At 46.7% G+C, this 17,088-nt stretch overlaps 1 protein-coding gene and 1 long non-coding RNA gene across 2 annotated transcripts in view; one reads left to right on the top strand and one right to left on the bottom strand.

Moving 5' to 3' along the window:
• The window catches only part of ACADVL (acyl-CoA dehydrogenase very long chain), a 31,969-nt gene extending 17,682 nt beyond the window's left edge, over positions 1-14,287 (bottom strand). The window contains exons 1-7 of the mRNA XM_082197669.1: positions 14,114-14,287; positions 13,277-13,355; positions 9,245-9,319; positions 5,619-5,691; positions 3,163-3,227; positions 2,200-2,334; positions 958-1,102 (exon numbers count right to left, since the gene is read on the bottom strand). Coding sequence (XP_082053795.1) covers positions 958-1,102; positions 2,200-2,334; positions 3,163-3,227; positions 5,619-5,691; positions 9,245-9,319; positions 13,277-13,355; positions 14,114-14,178 — 637 coding nt within the window. The 5' untranslated portion in view covers positions 14,179-14,287. The remainder of the gene's footprint in view (positions 1-957; positions 1,103-2,199; positions 2,335-3,162; positions 3,228-5,618; positions 5,692-9,244; positions 9,320-13,276; positions 13,356-14,113) is intronic.
• Positions 1-17,088, top strand: part of LOC309518154 — a 214,594-nt gene that overhangs the window by 152,308 nt on the left and 45,198 nt on the right. The gene's annotated exons all lie outside the window — the stretch shown is intronic.

Here is a 17,088-nt window from a genome sequence, read left to right on the forward strand (position 1 = left end):
TTTAAAAAAGAAAGGGGGGGTGTATATAATTTATTTCCCACTGTAAGCAGAGGAAACACTAGCAGGATTCTAATCTCACTTGCAAGGTAACAAAGACTATGAACACTTTAGTCTAGTGGTTAGCAAACGTTTTTAGCAGGGGGCCGGTCCACTGTCCCTCAGACCTTGTTGGGGGCCGGACTATATTTTGAAGGGGGGGGAATTAACGAATTCCTATGCACCACAAATAACCCAGAGATGCATTTTAAATAAAAGGACACATTCTACTCTCGTAAAAACACACTGATTCCCAGACCGTCCGCGGGCCAGATTGAAAAGGCGATTGGGCCGGATCCAACCCCCTGGGCCTTCGTTTACCTATCCATGATTTAGATGGATAAAAAATGTGGATAACGGACTGATATGCAGATGTAAATATTGACACTAGGACCCATGGAAGGGAGGTAATCGTGAGATTCAGAGAGATCTCGCTACAGTCATACCTCGGGTTGCGAACGCTGCGGGTTGCGCGTTTTCAGGTTGCGGACTGCACCGAACCCGGAATGGGTTACTTCCGGGTTTCAGTGCTCGGTTGCGAACATGCCTCCCGCAAGGATCACGTTCGCAACCAGAGGTATGACTGTACATGGATTTTGTTGAAAGTTTATTTCAAAACATAAAAATAATAACACAACCCATCCTCGTGCACACACGAAAAACACGCAAACACCATGATGAAAGGGAATTTAGGCAGCTGAATGGCCCCACTGGGATGTTGGGCGGCGAAAGGGGGAACTTGTGAAGTGAGGAACCTTTGAAGCGGGGATTCGCGCAGCAGGAGGGACCGTGTTGCAGGGTGCACTTCCCTCCCTCAACTTCCTTCCTTTGTCCCTTATTCTGCCCCTCCTCCCCATCGCCTGCCACTGGTCATGATGTCTCTGCCCCTCAGCTCCCCCCGCCCAGGCCACGACCCCTTACCTGTTGCCAATTTGGGGAGGTACTTTTCCTTCTGCTCCTTGGTGCCGTAGAGGAGGATGCCCTTAAACCCGATCGACTGGTGGGCCCCCAAGGTGATGCCCACCCCCAGGTCGTGCATGCCGACGACCTCCACCATTCGTGCATACTGTGACGGGAAGAGAGAAAAAGAAGGGGTGTCAGCCGTGAAGCATTCAAAGCTCTCTCTCTCTCGCCTCTGAGCATGGGCAAAGCGCATTTTTCTCAGTTGCGAGAAAGCTCAGCCTTCCTCAAAGCAGGAAAGCCACCCCCCATCCCTGAAAGGACAATGTCTGAGAACATTCCATGACATCACAGCAACTTGGCCAATGGCTGCACAGAGCAGCAGGAAATCCCTCTAAGCTCACAAACCTCCATGTCGTTTCCTTCCTAGGCATAGCTGTCAGCTTACAGATTTGAAAATAAGGGACCAGCAGCCAAAATAAGGGATTTTAGTCAACCAGCTGAAATACGAAGTTAAAAGGGACCAGATAATTTGGGAGAGCAGTGCTGGGTTTTAGCCCTTCGTTTCCAGAGGTTGCTGCTCAAGACACCAGCTGATGAAACACTGCAATTAAATAACTACAAGCAGCAACCACTTTTCGTGCAAAACGAAGTCCAAGCTATGAAGATGCTGCTGCAGTTCTGTATCTTTTCTCTCGTGCTCCATCTGCAGCTCTCAATTCCATCAGGTGGGGCGGGAGGAGGGGGGGGGAAATAGCACCCAAAGTAAACCCGCAAATCAGACCATCTATGCTAGTCTACCACTACAAATCTATGGGAGAAGCACTTGCGGTCCTTCCTCCGCTTTCCCCCTCTATGGTTAGCCCTTGGAACACCTGCCTGCGCCTCTGCCTCCTCTCTCTGAATTGCTTTCTCTATGGTTGCCCTCGCTCTCCTCTCAAGGCTCCTCAGTCCCAGCGGGGAGGGGTTCCCGGGGGCCGAGGCTGGTGAGAGGAGGCCGGAGGGGGGCGGGCCAGGCAGCCAAGCAACACAGTTGGAGCCTCCCTCCTCCCTGGCCGGCAGGGAGGGAGAGGAGCTGCTTCCTTTGAAACCCGGGAAATTTAAGGGACATCATCAATAAGGGACAGCAGCGGGACACGGCGCTGGGATAAGGGAGTTTCCCGGCAAATACAGGACGATTGACAACTATGTTCCTAGGCTTCCCTCCGAGTCTGGTAGCATTTAGGGGAAGGATGGGGGGGGGCGCCAGCCCTCGAGCCTCACCTGGGTGTTGCTGAGCCCCAGCCCCCCGAGCTCGACGGGGATTTGCAAGCCAAAAGCTCCCAGCGCCTTGAGGCCTTCCATGGTCTTGTCCTCCACTTTCTCCAGCGCATCATTTTTGGCCGGGTCGTTCACCTCCTGGTGGAGAGAGGGAGGGAGGGAGAGTCAGATGATGGGGAAAGCATCTATTTAAACCAGGGGTCAGCAAACTTTTTCAGCAGGGGGCCGGTTCACCATCCCTCCAACCTTGTGGGGGGGCGGACTATATTTTTGGGAGGGGAGGAAATGAACGAATTCCTATGCCTCACAAATAACCCAGAGATGCATTTTAAATAAAGGGACACATTCTACTCATGTAAAAACACACTGATTCCCGGACCTTCTGCAAGCCGGATTTAGAAGGCGATTGGGCCGGATCCAGCCCAAGTTTGCCTATCTGTGATTTAAACCCATTCTGCGTTTCCCCTCACTGTTGGGAATAATAATAATAATAATTTATTATTTATACCCCGCCCATCTGGCTGAGTTTCCCCAGCCACTCTGGGCGGCTCCCAATCAGTGTTAAAAACAGTACAGCGTTACATATTAAAAACTTCCCTGAACAGGGCTGCCTTAAGATGTCTTCTGAATGTCAGGTAATTATTTATCTCTTTGACATCTGGTGGGAGGGAGTTCCACAGGGCGGGCGCCACCACCGAGAAGGCCCTCTGTCTGGTTCCCTGTAGCCACACTTCTCGCAGTGAGGGAACCGCCAGAAGGCCCTCGGCGCTGGATCTCAGTGTCCGGGCTGAACGATGGGGGTGGAGACGCTCTTTCAGATATACAGGACCAAGGGAATGTGTCCCTCAAGGTTCAGACAAAACCTGCCATTTCTCCTCAATTCCCACCCACATAATTCTGGCCCTGCCCTAATAAATTATTATTAATTATTATTATTAAGACAGATGCCATTCTGGGAGTCCTCACCTCAAAGAACCGAGAGACGGGGCCCACCAGCTCTCTCAGTGTCTGGGCTTGCTCTTCATTTAGAACTGTAATAAGAGAAGGGAAGGAAAACATCAGCCCCTGCTAGCCTGCTAGCCTTCCTAGCAAACTGCTTTTCCAAACCCCAACATGCACCTTGCGGCGGAACCAATTTGGATTTCCTTGCCTCCTCCTGCTTTTTAGACTCTCCAAGCTTTTCCCATCTGAGATGGCTGGCTGGATTCTCTTAACTGCACGCCAAGCCGCACTGTTTTTAATATTCGTTTGGAAGCCGCCCAGATGGGTGGAAGCCGCCCAGATGGGTGGGGTATAAATAATCAATTATTATTATTAAGGAAAAGGGGGCAACTTAGCCCTGCACACCTAGAGTTGGCCTTTCCTATCCTCAGCCAACGTTCTTAGACTTAAAACACAAACCCACAGACCTCCCTCTGCCTTGCCCTTTACGGAAGAAGGAAGCGAGATTAAGAAATTTGTTTGGCTAGTTCAGGGGTCAGCAAACTTTTTCAGCAGGGGGCCGGTCCACTGTCCCTCAGACCTTGTGGAGGGCCGGACTATATTTTGGAAAAATAAATAATGAACAAATTCCTGTGCCCCACAAATAACCCAGAGATGCATTTTAAATAAAAGGACATATTCCGCTCATGTAAAAACACGCTGATTCCTGGACCGTCCGCGGGCCGGATTTAGAAGGCAATTGGCCTGGATTTGGGCCTAGGTTTGCCTACCCATGGTCTCTAGGACTAGGTCAGGCACCCCCAAACTCGGCCCTCCAGATGTTTTTTGTGACTACAACTCCCATGATCCCTAGCTAACAGGACCAGTGATCAGGGATGATGGGAATTGTAGTCCAAAATATCTGGAGGGACGAAGGTTGGGGATGCCTGGACTAGGTCAAAAATGGGCCGCTGATTGAAGTGCCTAGTCCTCAGGAGAAAAGTACAGGGAATGAGGCAGACCCAGGACTCAAAATGAAGGGGGTCTTGGGCTGGGTTTCTGGCAGGTGTATGAATTGCTATTATAATATTGTTATTTGCCTTTCCTTTCCTTCTGTATATAATTTTATTAAGTTTTCAGTTTTACAATTTAAAATACCCATTTTACATCCTTAAGATACCAATGATTTCCCTTCTTCTCTTTCCATGGTTCATTTTACATATCACAAATCCCTGCATATTTCACAAAAACGACACCATTCAGTACAGTGGTGCCCCGCAAGACGAATGCCTCACAAGACGGAAAACCCGCTAGACGAAAGGGTTTTCCGTTTTGGAGGTGCTTCGCAAAACGAATCTCCTATGGGCTTGCTTCGCAAGACGACAATGTCTTGCGAGTTCCTGCTGTTTTTTTTCCTCCCCCCCCTTTTTCTAAGCCGCTAAGCCGCTAACCAGCTGATCCGATCAGCAGATAAGCTGCTAAAAGCCGCTAATAGCGCTAATCCGCTAATCCTTCAATGGGCTTGCTTCGCAAGACGAAAAAACCGCTAGGCGAAGAGAATCACAGAACGGATTCTTTTCGTCTTGCGAGGCACCACTGTATTCCATTATTGCACCCATCAAAACTTGTTTACACTGCTGAATTGATCTTAATGCTGCCAGCGTTTTCAGCTGTACACAATTATTTCCCATATAGTCAATAAACGTTTTCCAGTCTTCTTTAAAAGTATCTTCTTCTTGTTCTCTCATTCTATATGTCTGCAAGCTGGGCATATTCTGTCAACTTAAGTTGCCATTCTTCTTTGGTTGGGACCTCGCTCGTTTTCCATTTTTGGGCTGACAAAGGACGGGCAGCAGTAATGGCATACATAAATAACCTTTTTTGACACCTGGGAATTTCAGTCTGAATTATCTCCAAAAGAAAGGACTCGGGTTTCTTTGGAAAGTACAGTGGTGCCCCGCAAGACGAATGCCTCGCAAGACGGAAAACTCGCTAGACGAAAGGGTTTTCCGTTTTGGAGGTGCTTCGCAAAACGAATCTCCTATGGGCTTGCTTCGCAAGAGGACAATGTCTTGCAAGTTCCTGCTGTTTTTTTCCCCTCCCCCCTTTTTCTAAGCCGCTAAGCCGCTTATCAGCTGAACCGATAAGCCGCTAAAAGCCGCTAATAGCGCTAATCCGCTAATCCTTCAATGGGCTTGCTTCACAAGACGAAAAAACCGCAAGACGAAGAGAATCACAGAACGGATTCTTTTCATCTTGCGAGGCACCACTGTACTTTTAAACATTTTTTTCAATTCATTATGGATCATTTCCCAATAGTCTGGACTATTAATTATTATTATTATTATTATTATTATTATTATTATTATTATTATCTACATGCTGGCCATCTGACGAGGTTACTCAGCCACTCTGGGCAGCCTCCAACGAACTAAAACACAGTAATACATCAAACATTAAAGTCCTCCAACCCATCTCCTCTCCAAGCCCCTGGTGTTTACCTGAAGGATAAGGGAAGACTTGTTCTGTGTTGACCTGGCCCTTGAACATCCCAACGGCAAATGACTTCGACTCCTGGATGGAGAACAAGAGGAAGAGTTGCAACACTTGGGGCTTCTTAAATTTAGAGGAAATGCAAGTGAGAGCCGGCATGACGGAATTTGATAAAATCATGCATATCCCAGAGAAAGAAACAAACGTTTTCTCCCTCTCTCACAGCACTAGAAGCTGAATGTTGGAGGTATTCAGGACAGATTAAAAAGGAAGCCGTTCGGTAAACGATGCATGTGGATCCATGATTTGTAACCACGTTTTTGCGCTATTGCGGCCCCACGCAACAGTGGGTGCATGATTTTTTTGGTGCAGGCTGTAGCCATGGACATGCTATGTGATCTGATGGTGAATTTGGGGTACCCCAATGCAAAATTCCTGAGGATCCATGGGCTTTTACCTCCCCACTCCCAGGCAGGTCCTTTATCTCTAGAGTCCCTTATCTCTCTCCTGATCCCACCGATCAGCTGTTTCCTTTCAACACTCCCTTCCCTCTTGTTTGCCTTAGTGTCTTTTCCTTAGCTGGAGCAGTTTTTTGCTCCTCCTTTTCCTCTCATTTCTCTCCTTATTGCTTTGGTCTTCCTGTTTCCCCCCTTTGCAAGTTTGCTGTCTTTACCACCACCCTCCCAGGCAGCCTCCTTTATCTCTAGCGTCCCTTATCTCTCTCCCTGAACCGATCAGCGGCTTTGTTTCAACACCCACTTCCCTCTTTCAAAAAAAAAAAAAAAAAAAGCATTATCTGCTTTTTGCCCCTAGGCCATTCAGCTCCAGGGACCACACATTCGCTCCGTAAGACGCACAGACATTTTCCCTTACTTTTTCGGAAGAAAAAGGTGCGTCATGGAGCGAAAAATACGGTACTTCTCAATATTGGTCGCTGGGATGAGATAATGGCACAGGCTGTGAGGCTATGAGTGGGAGCTGAAGACAACCGATGGAATACAACCAGGAGGTGATGGGACCAGTGGCCATGATCTTCATTTTTAGTATTTCACACCAAAAGCTGCATCTGCTTTTGTATATGGATTAATGTGAAAATGAGGGTGAATTGTTGGTCTTTGCGAGCTTCCCCTAGGGCCCGGGGGCTAGCAAGCTAGGATTTTCTTTTCTACATTGCTTTTCTACGGAAAACTCGTATTTGGACTATCAGCTTGTTAAAAGATCTGAAAGACTGCTGCGCCTAACTCAAACGAAAGAGAGCCCAGAGCTTGAAGATAAAACTGTGGAATGAAGGGAGGACAAGCGGAAAATCAACGAATGGATAACAAGACGGAATAAAAAGGCCTCTTGCAGGTTAATAGACATACGCACTTGAGAAATATGATAGAAAGTCATACACCAGCGATTGCAATGATAAGACAAAGGTCAAGAGTGGAATTATGAAACTGGAAAAAACAAGAGAAGTGAAAGAAACTTTCTCCCGACAGCAAGAACATGGGAAGTCCCATTAAATTATTTAATTTGGAATATATAACTGGCTTAATTTTTTTGTATTATGATTATGCACGGCTAACGAAGCCCGGCAAGGCAAAAGAAAGTATTATTCCGGGAATCCTTGTCACGTTTAAGTTCTTTCGACTGACACCGGCATAACAGCAACTATATTTTGCAAAGGCACATGTTAAGATCTTTCGTATCCTTCGTCTGATACCTGCATTCAGCAGCTGCATACAACAACCGTACTTTGCAAAGGCAGTTGTGGAACATTACAAAGAAAAGTTCCATCTTTTGCGAGTACTGCTCCTTAAAGTTGTTACGTTTGACACTTGTATGCGCTAAGACATACGTGGAACACAAAAAGCTTCCATTTGGACAATTACGTATATAAGAACTGATCTATTTGTATTTCCTGTTCTAAATGTTGGTCCTTAATTGCTTCTGCTCAATTAGATAATGTCAAAAGAGTTATGTTTATATGATGTATAAAGAATTTATATAGTTAAACACAGCCAGTTACGTTGTGGGTATATTTGCATTATGATGTGGCAAGATTTGACTTGATCTGTTACCAATTGGAATGTTATTAATAAAAATTATGTATGTATATAAAAATATCGGTCGCTGGAAGCCACAGGAGGAGGGAAAAGGGCTCTTGCGATCGGATCCTGCACGTGGTTGGCCACTGTGAGCACAGGATCCTGGGCTGGCTGGGCCATGGGCTTGATCCAGCAGGTTTTCCTCTCACTCTTAGGAATCTGGCGGGAAAGGCACCTGCATGGCCAGCATAAGGTCTCGGGTTCAAATCCTGCCACCTCCGTGAAGGGCTTGGAAGGAGAAATCAGAGACCCTGGAGAACCAGCCAGCCAGCCTGGACCAGAGGGCCTCACTCTGCGTAACAAAAACAGCCCATGTCGGTTCAGATGCTACTGCGGTAGCTCACAACCGACAGCCGCATGCAGACCGACATAAATTTAAACCACGTCTCTCTCTGCAAAGGAGAATAGAGGCAGGGGATATATTAATACCAGCCAACTTTCGCCGGTGCAGAAACGCCCACGCGCGTACGTTTTGGAATTATACCTGCCCTATAATTAGCTGCCAGGGCTGTCGCGCTCACACCCTTATCAGCCCATTTAATTATATTTGTTAATTTACATTTAGCTATATTTTTGGAAAACGGCTCCGCTGTCGGAGGGAAAGTTGCTTTCGACGCCAGTCGCTGGAAACCACAGGAGGGGAGAGGGTCTTGTGTTCGGATCCTGCTCGGGGGTTTCTGATAATGTGCATCAGGGTGGCCCCGGCGAGAACAGAGTGCCGGCCTAGCTGGGACTCTGGCCTGATCCGGCACGGCAATCCTTACATTCTTAAGGTATTCCAAAGACAGGACATGAAAAAAGGCTTTGGCCTTGGATACCACCTGCCTAACCGTGTACGGTGGCGGAGACCAGGAAAAGGCCCTCTCATGGTGAATAGGGTGGGGGGGTTGCAGAAGAATTATCACCATATATTAAATTTGCACACTGCCCTATGCCCATAGATCTCAGGGCAACACAACACAAAATTGCAATATATTAAAAATAAGAACAAAAACAATCCAATTATATTTTAAACTGTATTTTAAATTGGTTTACTTTTTATTTTTATTTTTAATTGTAATTTTACTGGCGTTAGCCACCCTAAGCCCGGCTCTGGCCAGGGAGGGTGGGGTATAAATAAAAATTTATTATGATTATGATTATTAACCCCCCCCTCGCCCGGCACATTGAAAAGGGCAGTTAATTTAATTTAAAAGTCAGCCTTTCAACCCGTTACGTCCCAAAACGCTTGGGGGCCCTTGCTCAGGCAGCCCTCTCCCCCACCGCCCTTCGAGCACAGAGAACGAACGTTTGTGAATACCCCGTAACATCCTGGAAGCTCAAGGCAGTGGGGAGGTCAGGGGTTTGCACAGCAATAAACGACTCCTGATTTTTCAGGACAGCATTTTCCCTCAAAATTGGGGTGGCAGGTCAGAGAACCAGGAGACTACCCAAGTCCCTGTCTTTGTTTTTCCAAAAATTCAATTCAATCTGCTGAATATCTTCCCCACCATCAATTCCCTGTCGTCGTCCCCGCCCCCAAATAGGGAAAAAGCACCTACTGCAATTAAAGGTTTCTTTTCCGGTATCGCTTGGGAAACTGCGTCGGACTTAGCACTCGATTTATCCAGCACGGCCTGCAAAAAGTGACAAGAACGTTATTTGGTGTTAAAGGCTTTCCGGCTAGAGAAATTATATATAAAAAGCTTTGCTGACTTATCAACCTGCTGACCAGTCAACAGAAGGACCTCAGCCGAGAATCAAAGCAGAATGGGATGTTTTTAAAAAAAATTAGATGATGAAATATGTTCCCAATGATTACTCTTGATTGAACATAGACTAAATTCCAGAGTTAAGAGAATGGTCTTCCGCAGAACAAGAACGGACGCAGAAATTTTAAGATATGAGAAGTTAGGAAATGCATAGAAGGGAGTCATTAACAAACCAGGGAATAAAACCAGAGATTAGGCGTAGATAAGAAAATAAGAGTAGCAATGAGAAATTGATCAGGTGAAGATAAAAGGACTTCTTACTGGAAATATATGTTTATAGCAATGTCGATGATGGTTTGTATTTCTTAAACTGTATGTCTTTGATAAGGTTTTTCGTTTAACTTTCTTTCCATTTTTTCTTCTCTTTTCTACTTCTTTTCTCTTTTTTCTTTTCTATTTTCTTTTTGTGTGATTTTTTTCTTTCATAACAGAATAATGTGTTTGATTATGTGTAATTTTTAATGTGTAAATAAAGATAATTAATTTTAAAAAAACCCCACACATAAAGCAGGTAACTCATGCCTGGGTATGCCGTTGCCAACTGTTGTCAGCCCAGTATACCTGATACTGTATACTGTTATCAGTATACCTGATACAAACAGCCTCGGTCCAGTAGACCTGAAGGAGCGTCTCCACCCCCATCGTTCTGCCCGGACACTGAGATCCAGCTCCGAGGGCCTTCTGGCGGTTCCCTCCCTGCGAGAAGTGAGGTTACAGGGAACCAGGCAGAGGGCCTTCTCGGTGGTGGCGCCTGCCCTGTGGAACGCCCTCCCACCAGATGTCAAGGAAATAAACAACTACAGTGGTACCTCAGGTTAAGTACTTAATTCGTCCCAGAGGTCCGCTCTTAACCTGAAACTGTTCTTAACCTGAAGCACCACTTTAGGTAATGAGGCCTCTTGCTGCTGCCGTGCCACCGGAGCACGCTTTCTGTTCTCATCCTGAAGCAAAGTTCTTAACCCAAGGTACTATTTCTGGGTTAGCGGAGTCTGTAACCTGAAGCGTATGTAACCTGAGGTACCACTGTACCTGACTTTTAGAAGACATCTGAAAGCAGCCCTCTGCGGGTTGCTAACATGCTTCCCACACGGATCACGTTTGCAACCCGAGCGTCCGCTGTACTATGATTCAGCCTGCCCACTGCTGGGAGCAGGGAGCTGGTCCTCCGGCCGAACCCGGCACAGTCCCTCTTACTGGTTCAGACTGGAGCCGAACCTGAAATCAGCCCTGCAGTGGGAAGGGGACTGCAGAGGGAAATCCTGGCGGGATCCCAGCCGCTTTGTTCCAGGAATTCCAACGCAAGTGGGATGAGCAATCCTCCTTTTGCAGCCACATCGCCAGGGCGCCTGGGGCTCGGCTGGTGACAGCTCACCTTTCCCCTACATACTTCCCAAATCGGAGATTAAATAACCTGACCTTTCCCCTAGAAAATGCCGCGTGGAAGTCAGGGAGGGAAGGATATCCAGGATAACACCTTGATTTGCAGAACCGGCAGGACTGCAGGTGACACACAATCCCTGCTCCACATCCTCTAGGTATCTCCCGCTTGGACTACTGCCATGCACTCTACGTGGGGCTACCTTTGAAGGTGACTTGGAAACTACAACTAATCCAGAATGTGGCAGCTAGACTGGGGACTGGGAGCGGCCACCGAGACCACATAACACCGGTCTTGAAAGACCTAAATTGGCTCCCAGGACGTTTCCAAGCACAATTCAAAGTGTTGGTGCTGACCTTGAAAGCCCTAAATGGCCTCAAAGGCCCAGTAGACCTGAAGGAGCGTCTCCACCCCCATCGTTCTGCCCAGACACTGAGGTCCAGCTCCGAGGGCCTTCTGGCGAGAAGTGAGGTTACAGGGAACCAGGCAGAGGGCCTTCTTGGTGGTGGCACCTGCCCTGTGGAACGCCCTCCCACCAGATGTCAAGGAAATAAACATTTATCTGACTTTTAGAAGACATCTGAAGGCAGCCCTCTTTAGGGAAGCTTTTAATGTTTGATGTATTACTGTATTTTAATATTTTGTTGGAAGCCGCCCAGAGTGGCTGGGGAAGCCCAGCCAGATGGGCGGGGTATAAATAATAAATTATTATTGTTATTATTATTTGTACGAAATCAGCCTTTTAAGCATAGCAGCAGCTAAACTATGGAACTCCCTGCCTATTGACGCCAGGCAGGGACCTTTTTTGTGCTCTTTTCCAGGCAAATTATAGACAGGCAGGCAGGCAGATGATAGATGATAGATAGATAGATGAAAGTTTACTTTCTCTGCCCCCCTTTTTCTCCCCACTTCTATTTTCCCCCAAACCCCTAACAGTAATGTTTCACATTCAATGTATGAAGGACGCTATGAACTGAGAACAGATGCTTTATGTACTATTGCTACCAAGAAAATGTTCTAATAAAGCAATTACCAAAAAACCATTTTTGTTTAGGCAAGCTTACCCAGGTATATGGAATGTTTGCACGTGTTTAAAAACAAATTAAGCTTATTGCTGACCTTAATTGTTATCCGATTGCTTTAAACAGCCGTTTTAAAGCGTTTTTTATTGATAATTTCACTGTTCCGTCATCTTCGTAAACCGCTTTTTGTTCTACAAGCAAGCAGCGTATTTACGAGACAAAATAATATACATCTGGAAATGACAAGTTACAAATCTGTCTGGTTTGAGGTGGTGGAAATGTGTGGCTAGATTTCACCATGGTGGGGTTGCGGCTGTCTCTGGGGTGGAGCGTTTATAAAAAAAAGGGGGGTGTTCAAAATGCATCTTTTGTGGGGTGGGCAGTTAATAGATGCCAGTTCCAGACATTTGGGTGAGAAAGGGTTGCCTTTCAACCAAATCCTAAGGACACACTCTGACTTCAAAGCACTTCAACTGGGGAAATAAAACTCTGGCCTCCCTGTCATGGGAACCTGAAAAGGATTTGGGGAACCAGGCGTTCAGAATTTATATATATTCTTTTTCCGGGGTGGGGTGGAGAAGATGAAAGGAATAAGTGAGGCCAATAGCTGCTAGGGTTCTCAATGAGCGTAACGGGGCTAGGATAAAATCCGCCTGACTTTCAAAAAGCTACTATTGTTTTTAAATCCACCACTCTCCTAGTCCTCATGGAGAAAGGGATATTGTTGTACAGTGGTGCCCCGCAAGACGAATGCCTCGCAAGACGGAAAACCCGCTAGACGAAAGAGTTTTCTGTTTTGGAGGTGCTTCGCAAAACGAATCTCCTATGGCCTTTTTCTAAGCCGCTAAGCCGCTTATCAGCTGATCTGATCAGCAGATAAGCCGCTAAAAGCCGCTAATAGCGCTAATCCACTAATCCGTCAATGGGCTTGCTTCGCAAGACGAAAAAACCGCTAGACGAAGAGAATCACAGAACGGATTCTTTTCGTCTTGCGAGGCACCACTGTATTGTTTTTAACACTTTATTGGAAGCCGCCCAGATTATTATTATTATAACTTAACCTTACTCACTCCCCAGAAAGCGTCAAGCCCAACAAAGGGTGTTGCAAGAATAATTGAGATTAATGAGTGTGCAATAGGTATTCATCAAATTAGGAAGCCACGTGCTTTGGGTAATGATGGAGGAAGGGCTAAAAAGGTTCACAGACCTGTTTTGCCAGCACCCGAACCAACAACCGTCCCACACCACACAAATCCTTACCTTTTTTAACCTCCCCCCTAAAAAACAAAAACAAAAACCCCTTCGTACAACCATCAAACTGCAAAAGCCCCTGGGCCCGATCCACCAGAATAAGGGATTCCCATTAAAATAAAGAGGCGTAACTAGAAATAGACCCTGCCCCCCCAGCACGCCCCAAAATACCTCCGCAGTCTGCGTAGCATAGTGTCTCCTTCCATTTGGGTGGGGAGGGGGGTACGTCAAAGCCGGGAGCCCACCAGACCTGGGAAGGGGGGAAAAGCAAGGGGTGATTCAGGAGAAGAGGGTAGTTTAGTGAAATTGATCCTGACTCTACCTGGCCAGGTAAAGTGGCTGTGGTTGTAAATACATATAATTTTATTTTTTTAGAAACAGCCAAGTTTCTAAGGGCTTTTTGCGAGTGTGTTATGGTCGGGTGCGTGTTATAGAGCGAAAAATACGGTATTCAGAACAGCAGCCCACAGGACCCACTTACGAAGGTAGTAACATAGTAAAGTTTGAAGCAGCGATGAATAATTGTATGTTTGTTCAAAGTCCAGTTAAGACTCTTCCGTTTAATCCCTACCAGTTCAAAGTCAGTGCTTTTTTTCTGGGGGGTTACACATACCTCTAAACATATTGTGAATCTTTGTACTTTGGTCCATTTACTGTACTTAATTCCCCCAATTTGAACTATAAAATTGTGATTTTCTTGAGTTAAAATGAGAGTACCCCCAAAAATCCCCCCCAAAACATTATTTAAGGAAAAACAGCACAGCTCCTTTCGCCCCCCAACAGGTAACCCCACCGTCCCGTCCCCCCTATAAGGAATCACTTATGGGGTCTTGTAACCAGACACTCAATATCTCCCCACCACCCTCTGCACCCCTAAACCCCTTTCCCACCAGCCCCCACCCCCTTCCAAAGCGCCCCACACTCAGATCCCCCCCAAAAAACCACCACCCCACACCCAGCAAAAGGCAACTTTTCCTGCCCCCTCTCAGGATCAGGGTCCAGACTCACCCTGGGGGGCTGCTGAGCCGCAGGAGGCTCCAGCAGAACTTGGGGGGCAGCCTCAAAGCCTGCATCGCTGGGGGGCGTCTATGGGACCGGCCTTCCTCTGCCTCGGAGGTGCTTGCAAGTTTCTGTTTCCCTGCTTCTCCCTCTTGCTCCTCCCCTCCCCTTATGCAAGGTCATCAGCTCAAATATGTGTGTGTGTGGGGGGAATAGGGCTAATTACTTCCTGCCCCACCCATGGCCCCGGGGCATGCTGGGAGTTGTAGTTTTCTTCCCCCATGGAGACGTGGCTTTGCTTTCCAGGCCAGCAGAGGAAGAAAGCATTATTTTGGTGGGGGGGTTTTGGAGAGAGTTGGCCTGCCCAGAGCACATGCAAAGTGCATTTCTTCCCCCTGCTAATCTAGGGCTTTTGCACCCCTGGGTGCATTTATTCCTTTACTGCAGTCCTTCCCCCCACCCCACACACACCCAGAAAAAGAATCATTTTCCTACTCATATTGAAATTATGCCCCTCAATGAGGCCGAACTTAGATTCACAAAATGTTTAGGGGTGTGCGTACGCCTGCGTACCCCCCAGAAAAAAGCACTGCTTTATTGTATTAATGCCCCACTGAAATAAAAAAACTAAGGTCATATGTGTGTGTGTGTGTATATGTGTGTGTGTGTGTGTGTGTGTATACACATATATATGTGTGTGTGTGTATATATGTATGTGTATGTGTGTGTATACATATATGTGTATGTATACACACACACACACACATACATATATATATACACACACACACACTGTATATAAAAATGTTCATAACTGAATATATAAACCACATGTCTGAAACCCCACAGAAAAAAGTCCTGAAACCATTTTGTCCCTCCCAAACTGACCTCAAATATGCAAGGTCGAAGGAAAATGGAAAATCCTCCCCATTGTCTTTTTGTTCACAAATCCTGTCTTAAGGGTATGTCTGTGTATGAATAGGGTGAGCCTGTGACCTGGCTCAGGAACGAAGTATTTGTCATTAAGACTGGCCAGGCTCCCCAGGGTATCCAATCAAGTGACCATTAACAGGTAACCTGCCAGACAGGAAGTAAACAAGGCACTCAGATTTCTGCTGTAGACCGCCCTTTCTGTGATGTAGGTATGACGTTTCTGGGAGTGGTCTTGGACTCCAGGGCGGGCAATTTAAAATGTCTATATAAGGGCGGGCACACCTGGGTTCGGGGTCCTCCTCCATCCTCCTGCGTGTGAGGGGAGCACCCTGTTGCAACAGTTCAATAAAGATCAGGCTTACGAGCTGCTTTGCTTCTCAATATTCTCTGGCTGGCCTCTGCTATTTTCTCCGACCGATGGAGAACCTGCAAAGGACTCTATAAGAGCTCTTGTGTTCCCCATAAGGGAATAAGGGCAGATTTTTGTTTATTACACCACCTTTTCTCTTTCAGGGAGATCAAGGTGGCATACGTAGGTTAGGCCGAGTCAAGCGGCGACTGGCAGACAGTCAACCCGTCAGGATTTGAAACCTGGTCTTCCAGGACCTAGTCCGACACTCTAACCAATGCGCCATACTGGTTAATTTAAAGCTGTAGCCAGGGGTGCATCTGTCCATGTGCAGAGGGGAACAGGGGTCTCCCTGGCAGGCTGCCCAGTTTCCGCCCTCCCCAACAACAAAGCAAGGGGATTTGGGCGCAAGGCGTTTCTAGGCCACAGAAAGTGAGGTCCACAGCCCAGTCTGAAGAATAATGTTGGGGTCCCAAGGCAGGGAAGAAGAGGCAGAATTTAAACAAGGGCGCTTCACTTGGTGTGCGCCCTTTCTGGCTCAGATCCGTTTGTCTTGGCCGGATGCAGCCATAAACTATGGTGCCACTGAGCCTGTGCAAAGTGCCCACCGCCTATCAACCTGCAAGGGGTGGCCTGCTTCTTCCAGGTAGCTGTTGGGAGGAAACTAGTTCGCATCAGCTCCAACTGACATGTCCAATAGCCAGGGATGATGGGAATTGTAGTCTAGCGATACCTGTAGGGCCAGATTCTGCCTTGCGTGACTCTTCTAATTTAACCTCAAGTTTATCTTGTGGGACAAATGGAGGGGGAGGCAAACTCTGTATCACACACACACACACATATATCATGGGCCAATCTGCTTTTCTCTAGGTCTGTAGCCGCTCCAAAGCAGCAAGGTCCTCCGTTCTGCTGCCAGCAAAACATCCCATTTGAAATTGTTCCATTACAGTGGTGCCCTGCAAGACGAATGCCTCGCAAGACGGAAAACTCGCTAGACGAAAGGGTTTTCCGTTCTTGAGCTGCTTCGCAAGACGAATGTCCCTATGGGCTTGCTTCGCAAGACAAAAACGTCTTGCAAGTTTGTTTCCTTTTTCTTAACACTGTTAATACAGTTGCGACTTGACTTCGAGGAGCAAGTCATAGAACGCAGTGTACATAGCAGCCTTTTTTGAGGTTTTTAAAGACTTTGGTGATTTTTGAAGCTTTTCCAAAACTTCTTTTGCAGCCATTTGGTAAGTTAAGCTTTTAAAACTTTTTGGGGGGGTTTTGGATTTTGGGTTGGGGTGTTTGGAATTCAAGGACTTGGTGTTGGGAAGGGGTTTGCAAGAATCTGGAAGCTTGTGGTTTTTTCCCCTGCATTTTTATGATTTTCTGTGACCATTGGGCCACTCTGCTGTTTTTTTAAAAAAAATCTGGATTTGAATTTCTGTGTGCTGGGTGGGCTGGGGGAACAGTTGGGGAGGGGTTTGCAAGAATCTGGAAGCTTGTGGTTTTTTTCTGCATTTTTATGATTTTCTGTGACCATTGGGCCACTCTGCTGTTTTTTTAAAAAAAATCTGGGTTTGAATTTTGAAATGCTCTTTACAGTATGTGTGACTTTAAAGAGCACTTAATAAACTCTTGTTGTACCAAATTTGGCTTTGTTTGGACTTTTTTTGACCATAGGAACGCATTAATTGATTTTCAATGCATTCCTATGGGA

This window comes from Podarcis vaucheri (assembly GCF_965113315.1).
Source record: "Podarcis vaucheri genome assembly, chromosome: 13".
Classification (NCBI taxonomy): Eukaryota; Metazoa; Chordata; class Lepidosauria; order Squamata; family Lacertidae; genus Podarcis; species Podarcis vaucheri.